The sequence below is a fragment of the Tinamus guttatus genome, unplaced genomic scaffold (assembly GCF_059628265.1).
Source record: "Tinamus guttatus ecotype Peru unplaced genomic scaffold, ASM5962826v1 Tinamus_guttatus_pri_ptg000323l, whole genome shotgun sequence".
Taxonomy (NCBI): Eukaryota; Metazoa; Chordata; class Aves; order Tinamiformes; family Tinamidae; genus Tinamus; species Tinamus guttatus.
Window position 1 is genome coordinate 401932 of NW_028288857.1, and position 26543 is coordinate 428474.

The 26543-nt window shown below is 50.6% G+C and overlaps 2 protein-coding genes across 2 annotated transcripts; one reads left to right on the forward strand and one right to left on the reverse strand.

Moving 5' to 3' along the window:
- Positions 1 to 4458: 4458 nt before the first annotated feature.
- LOC148593915 (ubiquitin carboxyl-terminal hydrolase 42-like) lies at positions 4459 to 19032 on the reverse strand. The gene is given in 8 exon segments (XM_088529102.1): positions 4459 to 4544; positions 8704 to 8803; positions 8805 to 8886; positions 9058 to 9160; positions 9333 to 9443; positions 10003 to 10144; positions 10146 to 10210; positions 18972 to 19032. Coding segments are annotated over 8 exon segments (750 nt in total).
- An 839-nt stretch (positions 19033 to 19871) lies between these two features.
- Positions 19872 to 21014, forward strand: LOC148593916 (monocyte chemotactic protein 1B-like). The gene is made up of 3 exons (XM_088529104.1): positions 19872 to 19938; positions 20373 to 20484; positions 20897 to 21014. The coding sequence occupies exons 1-3, from the start codon at positions 19872 to 19874 to the stop codon at positions 21012 to 21014; spliced, it is 297 nt and encodes a 98-aa protein (XP_088385230.1).
- The last annotated feature ends 5529 nt before the right edge of the window (positions 21015 to 26543 follow it).

The following is a 26543-nucleotide window of genomic DNA, read 5'->3' on the forward strand; positions in this document are numbered from 1 at the left end:
GGCATCACCGAGTTTCCAAAACCTGCCTCCAATAAACCTTTTCCTATTCTCTTTCACGTTATATACACTCGCTTTGAGTTTTTCTCCATTTACAATATGAAACATTCTAGTTTTTCTTCTCTTAAAATAAATCTTCCTGAGCGTAAAACCCTTCCACGCTGCTTTAGGGTGCTCACTCTGCTCTCTTTCAAAGCTCTGTATGGCTCCATATGCTCTCATTCATTCTGGAGCCCAAGCTCACATCAGAACTTCGGGCATGCGTGTGCCAGCTCCTTCAGGATGGACACACTTTCTCCAAGAGGAAAATCCTGTCCAGAGTCTGCTTCCTCCAATTGGACCCAAGGGACCACTGAATACTGGAAAATGGTGATCTACCAAGTTGCACCCTCTGCAATAACTTATGTCCAGAGAGAGAAGACATAAAGGCAGAGCTGTAGGAAGGAAACATGCAGGAGTCCTTCCCTAGAAGGGAATATTATTATATTAAATATAATGTTAATAGTATTAGTAGTAGTACCATCTCACTAGGCCCATCATCTCCAGGAAAAAGCAGCTCTTCCCTGTTCTTCAAGATAACAGAAACTCACTGAGGCCAGGCAAGGTACTCCAGCAACAACTGCTGAGCTGAGAGCAAGGGCAGATGCACCTGGACTAGAAACTGGGAGAGAATGACAGAGAACTCAGGGAAGCACTTTTATCCTTCCTACATGTGGATGGGGTATACCAAGTGACATAGCAAGGACTTAGAGTCCTGAAGATGAACTAGCAGAGAAGAAACAAGGATAAGACTGCTGACTTCCCACTTGGGGGTCATGCCAACTCTTTCCAGCTTTATCAACACAAGCAAACCACTCAGTGTAGTAACCTCCCAGGCTAACGGAGAAAAACCCCTGCTCTCAAAGAGACTTTCCCCTGCCTCAGTTTCCCCAATGAAGTTGATCAACTGCACAGCAGTTAAGCGAAGGATAGATCTAGGGTGTCATGTGGAGACTGGCAAAGCATTGCTGATCCTAAAGGAGAATCCATGTGGGGAAGGCTTTTGGGTAAGGTGGAAGTCTGAAGGGCAGTAGTGTTTGGTAAGGATTCCAGCCTTGATCTTTCTCGGTCTACCTCAAGTTGGAGAATGTATAGGACAAAGCAGAGGAGCCATGCTCTAAGTCAGTTCTTACAGCTAAGCTGGGGTCAAAACTTCAAGGGATGAATCATGGAAACAATTTCATATGGAACTGGGAAACTTGCAATGAGCAATTCAGAATAATATTAGTTCAAATAACTCTAAGAAAGCAGTAGAGCAAGTTATGAACTTACTTGTTCCTGTGTTTTTCACTCTTGAAGCTAAGTGAATTTTTAGCCTAAAGGAAAAAAAAAAGCAATAAAAAAGCAATGAGAAAAATACTTTTCTTTAATCACAATATCCAGGAAGTAGATATAATGCATTTGTGCTGACTGTGTTCCAAGCTGGAAAGCTGACATCACTTCCTTCCCTGGAGTACTTCTTTAACTTCTTAATTCTGGAGAAAGAAAACAAATTCTTATTTCGTAACTTCGTAGCATATTTGGCAGAACTCAAGGCTCCTTCATGTCTGACCCTTTGTCCCATTGCCCAATATCTGAAGCCTGTGATACAGAGTCTAACCACGGCAAATCCTGAGACCATCTGCATTTACCTTATGGGGACTTAGCTGCCAACATGGCACTTGCAGCACTGGGAGCAGGGACACATTCCTTGGAAGCAAAGATCAGCCTAGGAAGAACCACAGCCACACCAGAAAACTGCAGCTGTAATAAAGAAGAAGCCCAAAACAAAACACAACACAACACAACACAAAACAAAAAAAAAAAGGAGTGAGAAAAGAAAAGCCACACTTCCTTACCACAGCCCCACCACAGACTGAGGGTACAGGCCCAAGCCTAAATGTGTCTCCAAGCCCATGGGGAAGGGAGTTTACCCCCAGGTGAGGCTTGCCAGGGCAATTAAGGCTAATTAGTACCCACAAGGCCTGACCCAGCCCTGCCTGTCAGGGTTGTGAAGGCATGGATGTGAACCTGCATACAGGCCTAGGGACTTCTTGGTTCCCTAAGGGCAAAAAAAGCCCCTGACCCAGTGCCAGGTATCATGGAATCATTATGGTTGGAAAAGACCTTCAAGATCATCGAGTACGCCTGTAAACCCATCCCCACCATCCTGCTAAACCATGTCCCTAAGTGCTTCATCTACATGTTTCTTGCCCTTGTGGCCAAGAAGGCCAATGGGACCCTGGCTGCATCAGGAGGAGTGTTGCCAGCAGGGCGAGGGAGGGGATTCTGCCCCCTCCGCAGCTCTGGTGAGGCCTCACCTGGAGTATTGGGTGCAGTTCTGGGCTACCCAATACAAGAGGAACATGGAGCTTCTAGAGAGGGTCCAGTGTAGAGCCACAAAGATGATTAAGGGACTGGAGCTCCCTCAGAGCCCTTGGGTGGATCCCATCTGGCCCCAAAGACTTGTGGGAGTAGCAGGCCACTGAATGCTTCCTCCTGAATTGTAGGTGGTTTCTTCTGCTCTCCATGGGTATCTTCCAGCTCAGGGGGCCAAGTACCTTGGTGGGGGGCACCCTAGGGGCCACCATGTGGCCTCCCAGGGCCTCCGTGCGCACGGGGCCTGGGGGGTTCTACAGGTCTCCGTGCGGCCCCACAAGGCCTCCGGGTGCAAGAGGGTGATGGGGCCATCCAGGCCTCTATGCAGCTCCCAGGGGTCTCTGCGTGTACATGACTGGGGAGACCCTACGGGTCTCGATGCAGCCCGCCAGGGCCTCTGTGCACATGGGCCTTAGGGAGTCATACGTGCATTTGTGCCGCCCCCCCCAGGACCTCCGTGCACACATAGCTGGGGGGATCCTACCGGCCTCTGTACGTCCACCAGAGGCCTCTGTGCACACAGGGATGGGGTGACCCTACGGGTCTTCATGTGGCGCTCTGAGGCCTCTGTGAGCACGGGTGCCATGGGGCCTTACAGGCCTCCATGCAGAATCCCAGAGCCTCTGTGTGCACAGGGCCGAGGGGGCCCAAGGGGCCTCAGTGCAGCCCCCTGTGGCCTCTGTGCGCAGTGGGCCAGGGGAAGGCCTTAGGGGCCTCTGTGCCACCCCCCTGGGACTCCGTGAAAATGGGGCCGGGGATCCCTATGGCCACCCCGGGGCCTCCCTGCACACGGGGATGGGGGGGCCCTCTGGGCCTCCATGTGGCTTCACAGGGCCTCTGTGCACACTTGGCTGGGGAAGCCCCTGGGTGCCATACTGTAGCCCATATGGCTTCTCCATCCCCGTGTGCATGGAGACTCCAGGGTCCTGCACCAATGGGTTTTTCTGCGCCCTCCCAGGGCCTCTGTGCGGATGGGGCCATGGGGGTCCTACAGGCTTTCATGTGGTCCATAGGCTAGTCACAATTATTCTGCATTTCTGTACAGAAATCTGAAGCACTACCAAGGACTGGGTTTTGTTCTGTTGGAAAATTTATTCTTCTGAGAGTACTCTTCAAGCTTCCACTGGTTAGGCTTGTTTGGAGGATGGCTGTCTGCTGGATCTGATGGTAACTTGTGGTAGTGATGATAAGGCTAGCCAGAGCCTTCAAGTCTCCCATCCTCAAGCTCTGCATCTGAACAACGAAAGAAAGCAGGTCATGACATTGAGCGCAATGTTGTCATGACATTCAGCACAAACCATGTGCTCAGCAATTTGCTTTCTAAAGAGCAGGGACCCAATCCTGCCTACACCTGGATGTGCGCTATGACTGTGGGACTGAGCCAACTCAAGAGGGAAACTTTCCAAAGCCTACCAGGACAGATCACCACATTGTAGTTGCGTGCTTAGACGGATATGCCATGCAGAAGAGCAGGCCATGGCTACCTGCTTTCTTGGCACATGGCAGAAGTTTGGAAGCACTTTTGCCTCCTTTCCATTGAAGCCTGGAAACAAACCAACATTCCAGCAAATCTTGCATCTGTTTTTTAATTGAGGCACACTCTTTGGAACGGGAAGGCTGCCTGTCCCCTTGGAGTTGTTTACTGCGACTCCCATAGAGAGCAGCTGGGAGGATAGGAACAGCCGAAGGGACAGCAGGGACCCTCAGGAACACCACTTAGGCAACAGTCGGCACTTGCCTGTTCCTGAAGAACTGTTGCTTCTCTTGTAATCTGAAAATCTAAAGAATTATTGCTCTCCTTGGTAGCTGTATTACATACGTGCTACCCTCTACCGTAGCCTGCTAATTTGCCTTAAGCCCACGCCGCCCACAACCTCGCCATGGCCCAATGCTCTACAGTGCTTGGGGCAGCCGAGGCTCCTGCCCGCAAGGTCCTGACATTCCCCCAGTGCTTCATAAATTTCAAGGTAATAAACATCTAATAACTTTATTCGAGAGTGCCATCTTCCACCTCTGCATATTCCAACTGGCAGTTAGCACCATTATCGGTCTTGTTCTGAAGCTCTAACACAACTCAGCAGTAGCTTTCCTGTCTTCACTTGATGAACCTCCCCGCATGATCTTCAGGCACTGCTGGGAGCTCAGTGAAGCTGGCAGGGGGAATAGGAGGAACAGCCACAGAACGAAGAGTAAACTGCTGAAACGTCTTCTCCATCTTCTGCCTTTTGCCTTCTGCTTTGCCCTCACTCCCATCTGCATGGGGATGTCCTCTTTGCTTTTCATTCTTCCGGGAAAAGCCCTCAAAGCCAGAAGGAACTGCCATAGCTGAAGGGGCTGCTCAATGAGGAGAACGTGTTTCAGCCTGCTGCTCTGGTACTGAACAGTGATGCAGGTCTGCTCGGTGGCTGTGCAACAGCCGTCCTTTTCCCCGCCCAAAGAGTGGCAACAGGTAGCGCCACCTGCTCTTGCAGGAATGTCAGTGTGACCGGACTTGTCCTCTGCTTCGGGATCGCTATGGAGGACGTTCTCTGGAACAGAAAACCAACCAACAAAAACAACCACTCTGCTTTAACTCTGAGTGCAAGGCCAGCACGTGTTTTTCATTCCTACTCTGTTTTCCAATTTCCTATTGGAAACAAACAGCAGAGCATGGATTAAACATCTTCCCCAATCTCTCGCTCTCTCTTTCTCTTCACTTAGGTACCTAAGTCTGCCTGTCCATTTTTCTCCTTTAAACCATCCTTGGAAACCCTAGCATAGTGGTTCCAGTGCTCAGGAATAAGCCGTTCTGGTTTGGCTGCCTCAGCTAAACGGACAGCACTAAAAACAAACCAAGCAAACTTTCTGGGTTTTTTGCTTGGTTGGTTGGTTCTTTGGTTCTTTGTTTTTTTCAGATTTTTTTTTCATTTTTTTTTCAGAATTTGAACTTGACTAGGCTCTACTTCCAATGTCTTGCAGTGCTCAGGAAGCTGAGCTGCAAGTGAAGAAGCAGCAGGGCTACACACAACACAGCATTAAGCACTCTTTGAATGATTCTGGCTGCAACAGGACAGCTGTGAAGAAAGCCCTGGGAGTGTGGGAGGGAAAATATAACATAACCCATCTTAATACTTGCTCTTATGTGACATAAAAGAGTAAATATGCCTGCTGTCTGAGAACGGTTTTTATGTCCCTAAGGACTACCGAGGCGTCGTTCATCTCATACCACAGTCCATTGCTGGCCTGCAAATAAAAGCTGCCAGAAAATAAAAAAGAAAAAAGAAAAAAAAAAAAGAGAAATCCCACTGTCCTTTTGGGTCCTTTATCCTCCTCTCTCTTCCCTGCCAACAACCTTCATCAAATGAGGAGGATGCTGTGGTTCCACAAACCCGTCTTGCTTCTTGTAAGCCCCCTGTTGACCAAGGAACGAAGGGGGCAAAGATGGCCCGGGTGCGGAAGAAGCATGTTCTCCAAGTCTCTCATCGTTGCATCTGGGAAACAAGAGTGATCTCAGGTGAGACATGCTCTGTCAGCCTCCTCTTGGGCTGAAAACCAAGACTACAAGCTGAAAATTAGACGCTGGTCCTCCTCACAGCGCTCATCGTCACACTACCTCTGGTCAGAATTCCTCCTTTTTTCAGCGTTTGCCAGCTCCAGAGAGCACGTACGTAACAAGTCATGCAAGAAGATTCGTCCCCTTCACGCCAAAGGAGAAGACCAAGCAATGAACGACAATACATGCATGAGATGGGGAATTCTGGACTGGACAGAACTGACTTCTACCAGTTGTTCTTTTCTTCCAGGACGGAAAGAAAAGCACATGAGAGAAGAAGAGGAGGGGTTTCTGTAGCGCAAAAGGAAAGGTGCCCTGAACCCATCTGAGTACTTGCTCTTACGTGACATAAAAGAGCAAATATGCCTGCTGTCTGAGAACGGTTTTGATGTCCCTAAGGACTACTGAGGCGTCGTTAATCTCATACCACAGTCCATTGCTGGCCTGCAAATAAAAGCTACCAGAAAATAAAAAAGAAAAAAGAAAAAAAAAAAAGAGGAAAAATCCCACTGTCCAGTTGGGTCCTTTATCCTCCTCTCTCTTCCCTGCCAACAACCTTCATCAAATGAGGAGGATGCTGTGGTTCCACAAACCCGTCTTGCTTCTTGTAAGCCCCCTGTTGACCAAGGAACGAAGGGGGCAAAGATGGCCCGGGTGCGGAAGAAGCCTGTTCTCCAAGTCTCTCATCGTCACATCTGGGAAACAAGAGTGATCTCAGGTGAGACATGCTCTGTCAGCCTCCTATTGGGGCGAAAACCAAGACTACAAGCTGAAAATTAGACGCCGGTCCTCCTCACAGCGCTCATCGTCACACTACCTCTGGTCAGAATTCCTCCTTTTTTCAGCGTTTGCCAGCTCCAGAGAGCACGTACGTAACAAGTCATGCAAGAAGATTCGTCCCCTTCACGCCGAAGGGGAAGACCAAGCAATGAAAGACGATACATGCATGAGATGGGGAATTCTGGACTGGACAGAACTGACTTCTACCAGTTGTTCTTTTCTTCCAGGACAGAAAGAAAAGCACATGAGAGAAGAAGAGGAGGGGTAGCACACAAAGGAAAGGTGCCCTGAACCCATCTGAATACTTGCTCTTACGTGACATAAAAGAGTAAATATGCCTGCTGTCTGAGAACGGTTTTGATGTTCCTAAGGACTACCGAGGCGTCGTTCATCTCATACCACAGTCCATTGCTGGCCTGCAAATAAAAGCAACCATGGCTCTAGAGCAACTGCATGCTTGGGACAGGAAAACCAGGACAGAACACCATCAGGCAAAGCAGGCACCACAACAAGTCAAAGGAGACATGTGACGAGTACTTTTCCCTGAAGAACAGTGCTTGCCAGTCACATGCTGAGGCAAGCTTCCCCTCACCACCACATACTCTGCCCTGCAAGCAATGCAGGTTATTGCTTACCTTGGTGAAGCAGAAATAGTGTCCTGCATGACCGCTGGCATCGCTGTGCACCAGGACCGCATACAAAGAGCACAGGAATGGTTCTCCAATTGACTGAGACATCTATGCTCGAAGGTCTAAATACTCTGGAATAGCTCGCATCCCTCATCCAGGAATGCTTTAGGAAAGAGATGGAGAAACACACTTCTAGGAGCACAGGCAATTGTGTCAAGGCATCTTTCCCCCTCCGCACGCAGGCCAAAAAGTCAAACAACTTTCCGTGTCTCTCCCATGCTCATGCTAGCCAAATGGCATTTCCTTGCCTAAGACAGTGCTTCTTTTCTTAAAGCCACACCGCATTTCAGCTTTGCTCGTGCAGAGAGCCTTGCAGGATATACGAGGGCAGCTCGATTCCGATGTGGAGCGCTCTCTTTTGGGAGCTAAACAAATGCCTGAGCCCCGCTTGCCCGCAGCTCCCAAGGCAGCAGGAAGGCGCCTCTCTCGCTGGAGCGCAGTTCCAGAATGCAACCCCAGGGTGATGTCTCCTGGTATGCAGAAGCCACTCTGCCCTGTTTTCTCAGAGAATGCCAACAGTGAAAGAGAGCTGGAAAAAGGGAATCTCAGTCCTCAGAACTGGGAATTGCAAAGAACTTCCCAAACAGATCGCTTATCAGCATCTCAAGATGCTACAGAGAGGAGAGGGCTTTTAGTTCCTGGCCCTAGCAAGGGGTCAGTCACAGCTTCCCCATTAGCCAGACTGGCCACCTTCCCCCTGGGAAGACAACACTGGGAATAAAATTCTCCTGCGAGCTAGCGTCTGCACTTGTCTTCAAAGATTTCCAACTCCTTGAATGGAATGAGAAAGGTGCCACCCTGAGAAACAAATGTACTCCTCGCCAAGCTTCGGGTGGCTTCGGGTATTAACTGCACAACACAAGGCTGTGTCTCCTTGTCTCCTTTGTCTTTCTGAATTACATCAAGGAGTAACTTCTGCTCTAAGATAGGCAATAGCTTCAGCCAGGATCTCCTACTCAGGGGACTTTAGGAAGAATCTTACTTGCTGCATTTGTAGCAATTGTCACCATCCAGCAGCTCAGGTCTCACAAATTGTTCCAGCAGGCCAGAGACAGTGGAGGCTGCCTGCATGAGGAAGAAAGTAGGACCCATTGTGAAGTGAACTCTGTTGAGTTTAGAAAGCCACCAAAAGAGAGAACAAACCCCCAAAGCATGAGGGCACCTCTTCAGCCACATTTCCAAGCGTCTTACCTCTATCTCCAAAGGGATATCGAGGAAGCCCTCATAGGATTCTGAAACTGCTTGGCAGCTCAAGCACATTACTGGAATCCAGACAGAAGCATTTCACAAAAGAGGGAGGAGACTCACTTTGCCCCTTTGCATTATTGAGACCTGCTACCTCAGGCACACTGCGTGCTCCTTGTGACCAATGGGCACAAAGGCACACATGGGTTCTGAGGACAGCAGCAGTTATAAAAAGTACCTCTGGATCTTAGAAATCCTCCAAATATTTGATGAATTACCGTGGTGGCTTGCGACAAGGTGTCCAAGCTGGACAGAAAATACCATCAGTGCTCCAAAGAGCTGAGGCAAAGTGCTAGCTCCTTGTTCTAAGAGCTCTTCTTTCTAGGAAAACCCTGGACAGGAGTTTTCACGTGGGGTAGGAAACAAGGGCATCAAAAGTGCTAGAGAACACTTAGAGGTTAACTGGGCTCTGCTTACTTGGTACTGCCATTCAAACAAGCTGTCTGCATAGCAGCCACAGTGTAGCGTAAGAATTCATGGGCATCTTCCTGTCTGCCACAACAGAAATGCTCCCCTATTCCTACTAAATGCAAAGGGTACAATGCTTTTCTTGCAGGAAGGGACAGAAAGCATAGTTTTCTAAAAGCTCTCTTTCCTAAAAAAAAGTAAGCTCTCCAAACCCTTTGCACCCATGAAAAAACCCTCTGAAAATTCAGACACTTCTACAAGGAGCACCATCTGAAGCGACTTACCTCTGACGTCATTCCAGACAGCCATAGGCATGACGGCACCACCACACTGGGACAGGACCTGGTTAACATGCGTTTCCATCCTACACAGCATGCAGAAACCTTTCTCCCAACCTGTCAAGAGCCAAGGAAGAAACCACCTCAGTCTAGTGGAAGATGCCCACGTGCCTGTGGAAAACCTTAAGCAACAACCATCTTGATGTGCCTGCAAGGGCAGTCTCTGCTCTCCATTTCACGCTCTTCTCTCTAAAGGTGTCCAGTTGGTGTGCATAAGCATTAACCAGTAAGTCCATACTAGTTTTCCTCTTCTCATGGTTCAACAGCGACCGCATCAGTTCTCACAGTGGTCATGCATTAGGGAAAAACGGCTGTGAGGGATCACTGAGGCAGTGCAATGCCTTCCTCCAAAATTCTATATGGAAAGCCACAGACCTGGTATTCATCAAGTGCCTTACTTCCCAACACCCTTTTTCATTCACGTGAGGGAAGAAAGGCGGCTTCTTTGACCTATGAGCACAGGGCATTAAATGAAAGCAAGCACTCCATGAGCTATCCTGAGCCTGCCAGCAGTGTGCTATTAAAAAGCAGCTCCTAGAGGCAAAACAGGAGATCTTGGAGTTGGCTTCACAGAGCTGTCCAGGAGGTTGCAAGCAGCATGTTCACAAGTACTCACAGGACTGGCTGTGTGCCCCAGAAAGCATGTCATTGGCCAGAGGGGGAGTGTAGGTCAAACACTGTAGAACTGAACTGAGGAAACATGTGTTGCCCAGATTGTAGAGTCCCACTCGAACACTTTGCCTTTGCGGCCAAGACACAGAAGACACAGAAATCCTCAGGTGGAAAAAGCATCCTTTTTGGCGGAGCAAGTCCATCGGCAACAACTGCAAGGAAAGCAGACTTTCACAGAGGCTGCCTGCCTTCGTTGTAGGAGCAGGGGCTTCACAGGTAGCCTTCTGGAGAGCAGCCCTCCACCAGAACCAGCTGCCATGGAGGACGCAAGCACATAGCAGAGACAGCCCGTGAAGGCTGCCGTGCACATTGCCAGGCCAGCGCACAGCGAGGGAGGAGGAGTTTATGCATCTCTTCTACTTTTCGTCATGGGTAACAATTACCACTCAGCCTTCAAGAACTGTTGCTGAGTCCCTTCCATCTCAAGGTGCTCATTTCATAGTCCAATTATTTGGTTCTTTTTCCTCATGCAAACCTTAGTTTAGGTTTCAACCCTTCACCTTAGTCTTGACTATAAAATGGTGATGAAAGGAAGAACAAAGACCCCAGAATAAGCCAGCAACCCTCAAAATTCAGCCTAGCCGCTTCCAGCAGCTTTGGGGAGCCACAGAATTCACCCTTGCTCTTGCGTGTTTACTCACAGGAGCAGCTCCTTTCTAGGCCTTCTCCTGCAGGTGGTACCTGAGCCCAACTTGCAGAGACTGACTCCATTTTAGTCACGTGAGATTCCTATTGGAAAAAAAAGGGAATAAGCCCGGTTAACCAGAAGGCTTGCTCAGCCCACGCTCCCTTCTGCCGGCACAAGCGCCAGCGTCCGGGCAGAGCTCACGCGACGCTCTGTAGCGCCGCCGGCCTCTCCCTGTCGCACCTCTCAGGCAGCCATTGTGGTGGTGGGCAGGTCGGCCAAGGAGCAGGCTCGCAGCAGGCGACTGGGCCGCTCCTCATGAGGTGACATCAATCAGATGGCAGCAGCGGTCTGTGACAGGCATGTGCCGGGGCTGGCATGTCCGCAGCCCACTTTATGCCCCGAGGCTGTGCTCTTGTGGCAACAAGAGACTTGTCGGAGGGCTGTGAGGAGATGGGGACACAGACGGGCCAACTGGTGAAGCATGTAACCATCCAGGTGTCAGGCTGCGCTTCCTCTGCACAGCTACAGGGATAGCAACTGTGTGAGCAGGTGGAAGATGTGCTCAGCATAATAGTTGAGCTACGAGAAGAGGTTGCAGAGCCGAGGAGTATCTGGAAGTTAGAGAGGGAGATAGAGCGGGGGTGCCAGGCTTTGGTCTCCGACAGACATGATCAGGCACCTGCAAGGCCCATGCAACAAAAATGATACACAGGCCATCCCCCAGACAGCCTGAGGAGAAAAAAAACAGGATGACAACGAATGGAAAGAAGTTGAGGCTCGAGGTGGGAGGAGTAATCCTCTTTCTCCCATCTCTACTCCTGGGGCCCAGTTTGAGGATTTCACCAGGAAAACTCCCCAGCCTGGTTCGACCCACTGACTATTACCCGTTGCTGGTCTACATGGGGGAGGAGAAGAAATGGCAATGCGTAGCCTGAGGACAATCAAAAGGAGCTTCAGGGAATGGGGTCAGACGAGCAGGAACTCGGATGTGCGGGTCATCTTTTCTTCCATTCTCCCCAGTGCTGGTAGCAATATAGAAAAAAAACAAGAGGATACAGTCCATCAACATGTGACTCTGTGGCTGGTGTTATCGCCACAACTTTGGGTTTTTCAGCAATAGGAAGCCTTGCATGGCATGAGGCAAGCTGGCATCGGATGGGATTCATCTTTCCTGGGTAGAGGGATGGTCCTGGGTTGTGACCTAGCAGGGTTCATTGAGAAGGCTTTAAACTGCATTTAATGGGGGGTGCGGGGGGGGAGGTATCCTCAGGGAAGTAGGTGATAAGGTAAGGGATGCCACTCACACTGGCCTAACTCCAGAGCCAATGAAGGATGCCCGAAGCCTGGGGAGGGAAAACAGCAAAATCTGGGAAGTCCTGAAGGCCACATAGTTGAGCTACAGCTGCCCCAGCTAGAAAGCAGGGCACATTGGGTGCCCAATTCAAATGCCTCTATGTAAACACATGAAGCATGGGGAATAAACAAGGGGGAAGTGGAGATGTGTGGGCCATTGCAATTAGGGAGACACAGTGGGACAGCTCTCATGGCTGGAACGTGGCCATGGGGGGCTTTAGGCTTTTCAGAAAGGCCAGGCCAGGAAGGCGAGGTGATGGAGTTACCCTTTCCGCGACAGAGTAACTGGAACATCCAGAGCTCAACGTAGGGGAGGATGAAGCACAAATCGAGAGCCTGGGGGTGAGCATTAAAGGGCAGGCAAACAGGGGCAACACTGGGGTGGGCGTTTACTAGAGGCCTCCTGACCAGGGAGAGGAAGCGGATGAGGCCTTCTGCAGGCCGCTGCGAGTAGCCTCACGCTCACAGGCCCTGCTCCTTCTGGGGACTTCAATGACCCTGATGTCTGCTGGGTTGACTGCACAGCTGGGGACAGACAGCCCAGGAGGTTCCTGCTGAACACTGCAGATAACTTGTTGATGTGGTTGGTAGATGAGCCAAGAAGGAGAGGGGTGGTGCTAGACCTGATTCTAAAAAAGAGAGCTGGTCTAGTTGGAAATGTGAAGGTTGGGGGCAGGCTTGGCTGCAATGACCATGAGATATTGGACTTCATGATCCTGTGAGGAGGAAGGTGGGCAAGAAGTAGGATTGCAACGCTGGGCTTCAAGGGATCTAACTTTGACCTCTTCAGGGAGCTCCTTGGAGGAATCCCCTGGGCCAGGGTCCTAGAAGGAAAGGGGCTCCACGAGAGTTGCCTAATATTCAAGCACCACTTTCTTCAAGCTCAGGATCAGTACGTTCCTACAAGAAAGAAGTTGAGCAAGGTGGGCAGGACACCCGCGTGGATGAGCAAGGAGCTCTTGGGGAAACTTAAAAAGAGAGCATACATAGTGAGGAAGAATGGTCAGACCACACAGAAACAATTTAGGAACATTGTCAGAGAAGGCAGGGATGTGGTGAGGAAGGCCAAGGTCCGCCTGCAGTCAGAGTTAGCGAGACATGTCAGGGACAACACGAAGGACAGGAACAAATACATCAGCATGTCTTGTTTTTTTCAAACTCTCTTCTTTCCCTGAGAGGTTCTGCAAAATTTTGCTGTGACTGTGGTCACAACACAGAGTACTAACCACTAGATGTCACAGCTGCCCATGTGCTTGCCTTTCCTCCTTGGGCCGCGTTTCCCTCCTGACTCTGCAGAAATACCAGCTCCATCGTGTACATTTTCTACCACCCTCAATTGCCGGGGGTGCATGGCAGGAGAAAGAGCACAACAAGAGTCCTCTCTCCTGGAGCTGCCTCTCACCTAGGGCAGGCTCGAAGCCTTCTCGCAAGGCACAAAGTCGACCAAGAGAAGTGCTTCTTTCCTTGGGAGACTCCTCCTCGCCCTCCTCCACAGCCTGCTCTCAGCATCCTCAGCATCTTGTGGCCCCCACCTGTCCCCAGCAGCAGAGGATCACATCTCCTGCTGGAAAGCCTACCCCGCACAGATAACATCACTTCTTGGGACCTCTCTGTCATATGTCCAGCAGATGCACAAATTGTGGGCACTGACTTGGACAAGAAAACCATGTTGGGATTAAATGACTAGGGCAATCTTCTGGAAACAGAGTCTGACTCAGGGTCCAGTTTCATGACCTCCTTTGGCACACAGAGGCAGGCTCACTGCAAGGAGACCTAAGAGCACCAGCACTTACCTGAGAGAAGGATGAGGCCCCAGGGTCCGTGAAAAGCAGGTCGTCCCTGGGGGAGCTCGAACCACCAGCCTCCCAGTTAACAGCCAAGTGCGCTTCGTCCTTGCGCCACAGAGAGCCCAGCAGTGCTGCCCGCGGTGTCATTACACCCCCGGGAGCTGGGGGACTGGCAGTGGCCCTGTTGTGGGGCCCTATCTCAGGAGGCAGGGAAAGGCCGAGCCAGAGACACAGCGTGTTTCCCCATGCTTCTGCATGCACACAGCAGTGCAGCTGGGGGCACGGCTGTGCACCGTGGGCTGGACGTGCCTTTATGCAGTGTCTACCACCATCACTTTCCCACATGCTCCAGTGTCCACAGGAAGCTGATGGGCACAGCTCTGTTTTGAGGGCATTTCCCATGCCCACCTACTCTGCTCCTGCTGCCGGAGCAGAGGCTGCACACACAGCACTGCTGCCCTGCCAGAGGCGACTCAGGCCGCGGCGTCTGCTCCTCTCCCTGTGGCCATCTCTGTGTCAGCGCCCTCAGGACCATTTCTCAGCCTGGAGACTGCCAAAACAAGAAGTGCTTGGGGCAGAGCTGCTTTCAGAGCAGGCATCGCAGTGAGGCACATGATGCGTTCCTCTGCATGCGTGGGGATCAAGTGAGCCTGGCAGAGCACAGACTGCCCTCGAGGGAGACCCTTCTCTGCTCTACAAGCACACCAATGCGTGAGCCTTTCTGGCTTGAAAAGAAATACGGGCCCTTTGGTCCCACAGTGGCACACTTACGAGAGCAGCAGCTGGATTTCATGCAGGAGGCTCTTTTGGCCAAGGTCTTAGGAGCTATGAAGCTGGAAAGCTACAAGGCAGCACAAAAGGGTTTCTGAGAGTGCAGGGAGAGCTGCCCAGTCGCTTGCCTCCTCCGCACTGCCAGGAGCTCACGGCACAAACCTGTGATCAGCGCTGCTCGTGTACAAAAAGTGGATTCCCTGCATGGTATGCAGTGAGCGAATAATCACACACACACACACACACGAGAGACATTTGACCATTTATTTCAGAGTTGCACTAGGCCAGTGGTGGTCACAAATTGAGCACACACTCCCTATTTTCCAAGTCCTACTTGCAAACTCAGTTATTATCCAGGTACATCCCTCTTACACTGAATAACAGTAAATTACTGTTAGTAATTTACATACCATTAAAATATTGTTTACTCGTCATCACCACGATTATGCATGCTCAGGGGAAGGGTCTTCACTTGGGCAAGTATCTTTTTGACGTATGGGTGTGACTTGGCCAGGCACACCTCAACCAGGGGGATAGGAGCCCTGCTTAGAAAGGGCCCAAGCGGTCCTTGTGGTGTCCGTGCAGCCCAGCCCTGCGGCTCCCGTGCCGTGGAGCACTTGGCTTGTGGTGAACTGGGGTAATGGAATGGTTCATCTCACCTCCTTGGAGAGGCAGGTGGTGCGGAATAGCACTATGTACCTGATGTGCGTCTGACTGAGCTTCCTGAACCTAGTGGTGTTCTGCGTGGCCCACAGCAAGGTGAGAGGTGCTACGAGAGAACCTGCTGGTTACTCACAGCAGGCACCTCTGCCCTGGTAGTGCACAGAGGAGCCACGGCCGCAGCTTGCACCTGGCAGAGCCCGCTGGGATAAGGTGAGCAAGGAGCATGTGCTGGGCGCTAGGCCTCCAAGGGACCTGCGTGCGGCTGGAGCATGGCCAGGCACGGCAAGGCATATTTGGCCCTTGGTCAAGGAAAGCCAGCATTCAAATGTCCCTGAATGGTTGAGTAGCCTTGACCCGCTTGGACGCAGTCCTGTGCCACGTGCACTAGGTGACCCTGCATGTGCGGGGAGGTTGGGCTAGATGACCTCTAGAGGTCCTTCCAACCTTAAGCATTCTGTGATTCTATGATTCTATGGCGGGGAGATGGCTGGTGCTGGCGGTGCCAGCCTGACATCTGGCACCATCCCTGCCCTACTACAGCGAGGGATGTGTTCAAGGAGCGTCTTGTGCTGCTGTTTTCTGTTAATGGACAACATGATCATGTCTTAGGGACATGGTTTAACAGGTATGGTGTTGAGGGGCTTACAGTTGGACTTGATGATCTCAAAGGTCTTTTTCAACCATTACAATTCTATGATGAAAGGGACTCATGCTTCTTGTCTCCTCAGTTATCCTGTGCTGTGAGTGGGGATGGCAGGTGAACAGCATGTGCCCTGGACCTGGTACTCAGGAAGGACATCCTTCCTCTGGCCATAAGAGAGGGGTCCTGCAAGGTCCCCTGATTTCAGCTTTTTATGTTTACAGCTAGTACCAGTCACATCTTCAAGGCTTTCTGCAGACAGGCTTTGCTCTCTCATTGAAAGCAGAGGGTGATGAGTTGTCTGTGTGCGAGGCTGAACACGGCAAAGCTAGAGCAAGGCTGGCTCCATTAGGAGGAAGCAGTTCCCCTTGGTGCCAGCATGGCAGATCTTCAGCGTAGGACCCTCGGGATGCCCATGGAGTGGCAAGATGGCTGTGGATGGCCAAGGATGGGCACACAGGAGAGCAGTGAGGTGAGCACTGGGGCTGGAAGAAGAGTCAATAAGTAGGACATGAAAACACTGGGAAGGAGAGTTGCAGAGAAAGAGGTATTCCTAAGCTTGGATGGTGAAGGGATAGTTATTCCCGGCCATGGAGATTTTCAGCATGGCAGAGCTGACTGACTGGAACTGCCACAGCCCACAGGACTCTGCGCTGATAGGACTGAGCTGAGCTTGGCTGTTCTTGGCCATGAGCTTTCACTGGCAAGATGGGGGGGTTTTGGGTGCTGGAGGAGCCCCTCAAGTGCCCTTTGAATGCCTTCATGGAGCTCACACCTCTGCAACCATTGTCATGCCATTACACCATGCCCTCAAGAGCCAAGCCAGCAGCTTTGCCCTTGGCCAGAGCCCCTAAGAATGAAGGAAGCAGCGTGTCTCTGGGCCCAGCAGCGGAGCGAGGAGGGCCTGGGTGATTCTTTCTGCCCCCTCAGTGCTTCCCTTTTTTTTGTGGTAAGGCAGAAGGTTAATGGGATATTGTGGTTTAGGAGCTTTATTTTTCCAGGCCAGAGAAGTCTCAGACATTCATCCCCTCCTTTTCAGACCAGCAGCACCAGGATCTCAGACACCAGCACCATGATACTGAGAGCAGTGAGTAGCTCTGAACATCTCCTTGGGTCTAGCCCTCTCTGCCAGGCACTGAGGGGACAAAAGGGATCACTCAAGCCCTGCGTCATTGGAAAAGGCAAACAGATACATACAGGGTGCACGGAAAGACACCTGTACACCCCACGGGTGACCAAAAGGCATTTGGAAGCCCCGGGGCTGCGATCTTGCTGTTCCCAGGGCCAAGGTGACAGACCCTGGTCTAAATCCAGGCATGATCTTGCTGGAGTGGTCCAGGTTGAAAGAGGGTTGTTGTGCAGCAGGTACCACTTGCTGCATGTTGTTCACAGTGGCTGAGGCACCGCCTCATCACTGCTGACCGTGCGGCCTTTGCTCATGGCCTGCAGCCTAGTGCAAAGCTACTGGACTTTCTCCTTACTTCACTGACTCCTGGTTTCCGTAAGTCCAACCATGTACTGTGTATGGGGTTATTTAGTCTGGAGAAGGTTGAGGGGAGACCTTATCACTTTCTACAACTACCTGAAAGGAGTAGTGAAGTGCAGGGGCTGAATCACTTGGCCAGAGTAACTAGCTGTAGGACAAGAGAAAATGGCCTCAAGTTGCTCCAAGGGAGGTTCAGGTTGGATATTAGGAAAAATTTCTACATGGAAGGAGTGATAAAGCATTGGAACAGGCTGTGCAGGGAAGTGGTGGATGAGGCACTTAGGGACCTGGTTTAACAGGCAGGTGTTGAAGGGCTTACAGTTTGACTCGATAGTTTTGAAGATCTTTTCCAATCGTAATCATTCTGTGGTTCTAAGGCTCTGAACACAGCCACAAAACCATCAGCTTCCCCCACTCATGTGGCAAGGGGAGAGCTGTGCATGGCCGGGGCTCTGCATGGCTTCCATGGGATCCCTGGAGCTTGACACAGGGCTGTGCTGTGTTGCCTCTGTCCCCAGGTGCCCCAGCAGTGGGCTGCACCCATGGAGCTGCACGAGCCCAGGGAGCCAAGGAGATGTCCTCTGCCAGGCGTGAGAGGGCGGCGAGGTGGGAGAAACAAGCTTCCTCTTGCGCCAAGGAACCAGCTCCCAGGTGGGCTCTGAACCTGGGCCCCAAGGGCTGGGGGCAAAGACATGGTGATGGTGGTCATGGGAGCCGTGAGTGTGTGCCAGAACATGGTCATGGGAGTCCCCATGGCTGCCACCAGGGCTCTGTGAAGGAGAGCTGCATGGGTGAGTGCCAGGAAACGGCTGAGGAGGTGCCCTTGGCCACAGCCAGTACTATTGGGTGGTGGCGTTGTATGAGGATGGCCACAGGTGAGTGCAGGACATGATGTGGGCATCCCCACTGTCACACTCAGGGGTTAGAAGTAACTCAGCTCTAGCCAGACTGGGAGATGGTGCCCTTGCCAGCCTTGGGGTCTGGCACAGTGGGGAACTGACTTGAGGCCTCCATCATGCTGGGGTGCATGGTGCTGCCCTGGGCCATCCCCACTGCGGCCTTTGCGGGGCTCCCAGCCCTGCTCTGCAGCCATCTACCACCTATGATGCCATGACACTTCATCCGTCTCCTCTCTGCATGCTCACACACTTGCATGTTTTGACTGAATCTTTCAAATGGGAATCATCAGCACATTTGAATCATGTGCTTCTCCTTTCTTCTTCCATATAAACTGCAGAAACATGAGATAATTTTCAAGGACAGTATTTTCTCCTTCTTTCCCTTCTGAGAAGTTCCAGGGCACAGCTGAGTCCCCCGCAGGGTTTCTGCTCGTAGACATACCATGTTGCATCATCCAGTAGTAGGTCATCACAGCCTGACTCCACCTCCACTGCTGGGAGCAGATTGCTTCATCACAGTTGTGCTAGTGGCTGCCAGGGCCTGCACAAGCTCCCTTCATGCTTCGCTTTCCCACTGTGTCTGTGCCACTTACCACTCCTGCCCTGGGGTCCTCTCAGGGGTCTAGACTGGATCTCTAGATTGTTGTATTCTCAGAGCTGCACTTGGTTGGAGAGACCTGCCCTACCTAGAGCTGGCTTAGCCCAGTCCTCCTCGTAGCAGCTGCATTCCTGTGCACCTTGGACCATGATCCCCTCTCATTTTTCAACCTCATAGACTGTGGGGGGCAGAGACAGTGCTTGTTTTTTCCTTGGGATCACACGTAGACTCTCCTCACACTGCCCAGTGGTGCTGACCCATTTCTTTCCTTTCTCTGCAAGTCTCCTCCATTAACCGAAAGCTTCTCTGCTGGCCCCAGGCAGACTGCCCCTTGCTCATGAGCCCTTTCCAAGTCAGTATGACAGTTTTTCCTGTCCGACAAAATGACATCCCAGGCCATGCTGAAAGCTCCGGCATGTCCCTACATAACGTAGTGCCCTTAGTATGTGCAGGGCAGCTGGGGAGGCAGGCTCAGGGGGGATTCATCTATCACTGTTTTGTTAAAGCAGCTCCCCAACTTCCCAAACAAATCCATTAAACCAGTCAATGAACCTTCCCACCCCACAAGATTTTTGGTTGTCCCTCTTATCTGGAGATAATTCAAACATGAAAACACAAGACTTGAGGTCACGCTTTCCTCAGCAAAGTCACAGAAAGTTGTTTTTATCTACTTCAGAAGGTTTGCTGGATGGATTTCAGTTCCCCTAAAGCTCCTTAGAATCTTCTTGCAGCCTTGCACCTCTTCCCCAGAAAGCAGAAGTGGGTGTCCTGCTCTCTTACCTCTTCCACATGCGGTCGTAAAGTGTAACCACATCTTATGGAAATCCCCTCTCTCCTGAGAAGTGGCTTCTCTTGAAAAAAAACTGCAGTTTTTGGAAAAGCAGTTAAAGTGGGTGGCATGGACTGAATAAAAGAGCAGCACAGCCAGAGCCCAGACCAGGCAAAGCAGACCAGCACAGCGCTGAGGAAGACCCTCTATACAGCCACCATGCTCACCAGGAGGACAGCCCTGGCGCTTGTGCTGCTCTTTGTGCTCTCCACACACCGTGCAGCAGGTGGGTATCTTGCCTTGCTCTCACCAGCCCCGTTGTTGGTTGGGGGATCAGGGACCCTGGGACTGCCACCAGGGACATGCTGTTGGGGAGGTCAGGAAGAGTCACCTGCATGGAAATGGTGCTGCTGCCAGGAAAAGTTCCTGCTTAGGACAAGGATGAGCATCCCTGGGGTGCAAGGAAGGAGGGAGATGACATCCTGGAATGGGAGGTCTTGGCAAAAGCCAGTGGGCACTGGGGCTAATTCAGAGTTTCAGAGAGGACAATCTCAGTCCCTGTGGATTTGCATTTCCCCAGTGCAGTGCAAGGAAGCAGCAGAGAAACACTATGGTGTCTGTGTTGTAGGTGTTGTGTTATAGATTGTATAGTGTAGTTGCCAATGTCGTGTGTCCAAAGCTGCTCGCAGCATTCACAGCTCCTCTCCTTTCCCTCTGCAGCACTCTACGCACCCACTGAATGTTGCTTACGTCATGCGCAGAGACCTGTTCGTCTCATTAACCTGAAGAGTTTCTACGAGACTCCTAGAGACTGCCCCTTATCAGCAATTGTGTAAGTACACAGCCCTCTTACTGCTGGGATTGTGTCCTGCCTCAGCCTCAGCATTATGGCTGGGAAGCAGAGCAGCTCCGACCTACTCCATCCAGCTCCAGAGACGGCTGAGAGGGTCCATCTGGGATCATGTCCCTGGCTGTGGTTGGAGAGTGGCCCTGTGGAGCTGGCAGTAGGGAAGATGTTAAGGTTTCTCCCTGGAAAAAAAAAAAAAAAAAAAACAGAAATGCATTTTGCCCTGCACACAGAGGGCACTGATTGCCAGAGGAGGAGTTGTTGCTAAGCCCCTGTCTGTGCTGGGGATATGTTCAGGTCTGCAAGAGAGGTGTGGGGTGGTACACAAAGAGGGACGGGCTCGCAGTTCTTGCTCTCACTGACTTTACTTACCAAGCTCTTGCAATTTTTACCACAGGTTTGTGACTCTTAGTGGTCACGAGGTCTGTGCTGATCCAAAGAGGCCCTGGGTGAAGAAAGCAACAAATATGCTTGGCAAGAAAAAAGTGAAACCGCCATTTGACCATTCGCAGTGAGACTAACACATCCAGCCCTCCTTCTCCAGATGGAGCAGATGGTATTTACTGCTCTTCAGAAGGTCGGAAGGTTGCATGGCGGAGGGCACAGTCACTGCACGCTGTGCCAGCCTGTGATGCAATTGTCGGACACGGAATACCACACACTGTCACTGCCCTTCCAGGAAGGGCCTGATGGAGTAAATATGTGCAATAAAAATGGATTTTCATGCTGCCTGTGACCTGATCCCTTGTGCCTCAGGGCATTACTAACTGTACAGGGCCTGAGATTCTGCTGCTGGAAGTGCTGATCAGGGCAGGCTGCCCTGACAACCTCCTGTGTTTCTCTGAGCTTTCCCTAGGCTCCCTATGTGTGTCCCCACAGCAAGTCAGTCAGCTTTTCAGACAGCTGCCTGGTGCATGCTTGGACATCCATCCAGAGCCTGTGAGAACAGATACTGCTCTCTGCAGCCCTACCCAAGCTGCAGTTAGTTTTTGTCCCAGGTCTTCAGGCCAAGGAGCAGATCCTAAAAAACGAGAAAATGGTGCAATGAAAATGCCCATTTGTTGCAGACACACATTTCTCCTGGGCTTGGAGCTAACCATGTCCCTTCACAGCCTGCTTTGTTGGAAATGGGATATTGAGAGGGCCAGGCCTTAGCCCATGTGTTTGACTACACCTCTCACAGCATCGTCGCATCCCCATGCGCCTTGTAGGCATGCCAAAATTAGGTGGTTGGGGGGTTCATGGAGAATATACTGATCTCTGGAATCCAGTAGTTCCACTAGTGCCTGCCTAGCCTCAAAATGCTGGTGGCCAGTGTAAAACAGATGGGAAAGACTGAAAGCACAAAATACCCATGAAGGCAGGACAGTGAGGACACAGCTTTCTTCTCAGACCTGTTTTGCAGACATCGCACAGGCTGTGCAGATAATGTGGGCACAAGGATACGGTACCCCGGCCGCAGACCCTGTGCAAAGGACTGGGGAAGGATTATGGCAACGCAATTTCCCAGCTACAAAACCAGACCGAGTATGCACATTGTTATGAGAAAGCTGCAAAGACAACATAGAAAAACATCACAAATGCAAAGGCAAAAAACACAGTACGTGCTATGCACAGACCAAATGTAAAACAACATCAGTGTTTCATGCTCACAGTCTGAAAAGCAGAAACAGAGAAAGGCTATGTTTTCAATGCACGTACACAGGGAATGGGACATATCCAAAACTATGTCCAAGACCTTGTAGTAAAAGCACCAAGAGATGAAGCAGCAGTGGGAAGGAAAGCTGAAGAGAAATGGGATTTTAGAGGACAAACCGCTTTTGGACTATACTCAGCTGTTTATTTTCACAAAGTTTCAGGGCTACACCTCAATAGTTTATACCACCAGAGTCTAGAGGAGTATTGTGTCATTAGCCTGCCTCTGAAAGCGGGAGGAGAGCCAGTGGCAACGCACAGCCCGAGGGCAACCAAAGGAGCTTCAGGGAATTGGATTGGATGATCAGGAACTCAGATGCGCAGGTCATCTTCTCGTTCATTCTCCAAGGTGCTGATAGCAATATGGAAAGAAACAGGAAGATGCAGCCTGTTAACACGGGGCTCCGTGGCTGGTGTCATCACCACAGCTTTGGTTTTTTTTGGCAACAGGCAACCTTACAGGGCAGCAGGCATGCTGACGTCAGATGGGATTCATCTTTCCCAATGAGGGAAGAGAGTCCTTGGCCATGAGCCAGTGGGGCTGATAGGGTTTTAAAATAGATTCAGTGGGGGTGGGGAAATCATCACGGATGCTGGGGTGGTAAGGTACACAAGGACATACCATGCCATCATGCCAATTTAACAGAAGGGCCAGCAAAGGATGCCTGAAGCCTGGGGAGGGAAAACAGCAAAATCTGGGAAGTCCTGAAGGCCACATAGTCGAGTTACAGCTGCCCCAGCTAGAAAGTGGGGCACATTGGGTGCCCAATTCAAATGCCTCTATGGAAACACATGAAGCACGGGCAATAAACAAGGGGAAGTGGAGATGTGTGGGCCATTGCAGGGCCATTGCAATTAGGGAGACATGGTGGGACAGCACTTATGGCTGGAACGTGGCCACAGGGGGCTTTAGGCTTTTCAGGAAGGCCAGGCCAGGAAGGCGAGGTGCTGGAGTTACCCTTTATGTGAGAGAGTAACTGGAATGTACGGAGCTCAACATAGGGGAGGATGAAGCACAAATCCAGAGCCTGGGGGTGAGCATTAAAGGGCAGGCAAACAGGGGCAACACTGGGGTGGGCGTTTACTAGAGGCCTCCTGACCAGGGAGAGGAAGCGGATGAGGCCTTCTGCAGGCCGCTGCGAGTAGCCTCACGCTCACAGGCCCTGCTCCTTCTGGGGGCTTCAACGACCCTGATGTCTGCTGGGTTGACCGCACAGCTGGGGACAGACAGCCCAGGAGGTTCCTGCTGAACACTGCAGATAACTTGTTGATGTGGTTGGTAGATGAGCCAAGAAGGAGAGGGGTGGTGCTAGACCTGATTCTAAAAAACAGGGCTGGTCTAGTTGGAAATATGAAGGTTGGGGACAGGCTTGGCTGCAATGACCATGAGATATTGGACTTCATGATCCTGTGAGGAGGAAGGTGGGCAAGAAGTAGGATTGCAACGCTGGGCTTCAAGGGATCTAACTTTGACCTCTTCAGGGAGCTCCTTGGAGGAATCCCCTGGGCCAGGGTCCTAGAAGGAAAGGGGGGTCCACGAGAGTTGGCTAATATTCAATCACCGCTTTCTTCAACCTCAGGATTGGTGCGTTCCTACAAGAAAGAAGTTGAGCAAGGTGGGCAGGACACCCGCGTGGATGAGCAAGGAGCTCTTGGGGAAACTTAAAAGAGACTACACATAATGTAGAAGGGTCAGACCATGTGGGAGGAATACAAGAACATTACCAGAGAAGGAAGGGTTTTGACAGGGCAAGGCCTTTCTGCAAACTGGCTACAGGTCCAGTGTTGCTTTGCCTGCCCAACACCTAAGCGGCCACACTAACAACCAGGATAAGGATAGCAGGCACAAAGAGGCCTTTGTTGTAGCCAACTCGCCATAAGCGCAAAGAAATCATGCAGAGAGATGAAGAGAAGGCAAAAAGTAGTACTGCAAGCAGCTCCATGCACTTCTGTGCCACTAACCATGCTAGTACTCTTCCTTTGGCACCTACTGCTTGCTTTCCTGGAAAGCAGGACAGCCACACTCCAACAGGGCTGGATGCGAGCCCGGACCACGGCGCAGGCCGTCACCTGCACACCCGGCCTGGCTTTCCCATGCGTCTGCCCCAGCTGCCTAAGGCAAGAGGAGAAGCACAAAGCACACAGCTTCGCACTAACTCTTGCACAGGGATGTGTATTTTAATAAAAAAAAAATCTGTCAATATACAGCAGAATGTTGATTTCTTGACCACACTTCCAGTAAATTTTAATATACTCCGTTCTCAGTTAAAATCCAACCCCTGGCTTTTCAAGTTTTCATGTGAAACATTGGATAACTTAATTCACAAATACTAAGCTTAGTCCATTTAGCTGATGTTGTACCAAAGAAGAAAAATCCTCCTTGAAAGATGATGAAAACTGTGGAGTGTAGGGCAAGAATTGCTCTGTCACAGCAGAACTGTGACCATTTGTTCAAGGCTGACTGTAAACCTGAAAACACCTCCCATCCCACACTCCAACTGAGCATTTCATACCTGGGTTTTGAGCAACCACTAGAAGAGAGTTAACTACACTGCAGATCGGTCCTTGGGCTTGCGTGCAAGAGCTTCAAGTGCCAGCAGTCACGTCCCCCTGCCTGGAGAGATGTGAAGAGCATGCACAGATAGGGCTGAGAGAAAATCCCAAACACCTTCACAGAGTCCTTGTTCTGTTAAGAGTTGTGACATTCCCGTTTGTAAAAAAAAAAAAAAAAAAAAAAAACAACTCTGACAGATCATCATTATCCCCAGAGCTGCTCAGAAACAGAGACTGTGAGAAGCCTAGCCACAAAAACACCTTCCTGCTTGGAGCTAAAGACCACCCAGTGCAAGGGATCTGTTTTTCAGACCATACACACAGAACAGAAGTGACCAGAGGTGTGTCCCAGCCAGAAAAAGTTCAAAAGAAGCAGAGGTTTGCATGGCCATACCAGGAATGTTTCTGCAGTGATGGAAGTATAAATCCCATACAGGACTTTGCTTGCGGTCAGCAGGAGGCATCCACCTCTTGGAAATAAAACAGTTGACAGGAAACTACTGTGCATATTGTGTGTTCTTCAAGCCTAGATGTACTCTTGGCTTCCCAGGCTCAGCTGCAGCTAAAGGCGGCAGGCTCTAAGCTTTGCTCATGGAATGCAGACCCATCATGCTCACTCATCCTTCATTCTCTGACTCTTGTTGCAGGCAGGTTGGTGGAGAACAGCTAGTACTTCCTCGGACTGAAGGTTCTCAAATACTCCCTTTTTCTCCATAAGGATGTTTTATAAGGCCCCAGTGCTCCCCACAGTGCTTTTTCCCACCACAGCAGATGGGACACCACAGCAGCAGTCTCCAAGGAAAGCCAGAGAGACCATCCCTTCACACATTTCTTTGCATAAGAATAAGCAGGTACCTAGGAGCATCTCCTTGTTCTTTGCAGCAAAGGGGAAACCAAAATGAAAACAATTGCTCCAGGACAGTCAGCATGGCTCTTCTGAGAGACCAAGCGGGCTTAAGTATATGACAGAGAACAGATTTGGCTTCAAGGAAGCACAAATTATCACAGACTGGTAGCAAAAAAACCCCAACAAACTCAGAAGAGATAAAGACGGTGTTGCTACAAAGATAAGAGAGAGGTTTGACTGCAGGCAGACAAGAATAAATTAATGATGACACATGGCACATGTGCAATGATGGCACAGGAGGTAGCCAAATGTGAAAGGCAAAAGTCAAATACTACAGTATTTCCCACCTAAGTACCCACGATCAGTCCATTACTCTGCTCTAAGTCTTGCTGAGAAAGGTAGAGCTTAAAGCAAAAATTCCGAATAAGGAAGTTCACATCAGCAACAGCACTAGGAACACTGGGAACTGGTTATACATCAGGCAGCAGTGATGGGCCCAGCCACAGAGGCTCCAGAAAGGACACTTGTCCATCAGTTTAAAGTGCTTGTACAGTTGTAGCAAGGTAAGGACTCCAGGTTTGGTTAATATCCATCACCGGGTCAGCCAGTAGAGTTGAAAATAAACAGAGAAGGTATCAGACACACAAGCTCATCCCCAAAACTGAACCAAATCAGCAGACTGCAAGGTTAAATTCTGCTCAGTGTCATCCTCTATCTGTGCCTAGAAGAAGGTTACTCAAAAACTGCATTCTATTTTTCCTACTATAACAGTTGGTCTAACTCAAACATATCCTCCCTCCTCTCTTGTGCAGCCACACCAATCCTCAAGTCGCATAATGGTAAACTCTGCAGAACACAAGGTGTGCAGTCCTGATCCACAGCATCACCATTTACAAGTAGACCTATAAGCAGCACTTAATGAGTCCCTGAACCTGATATATACAACAGC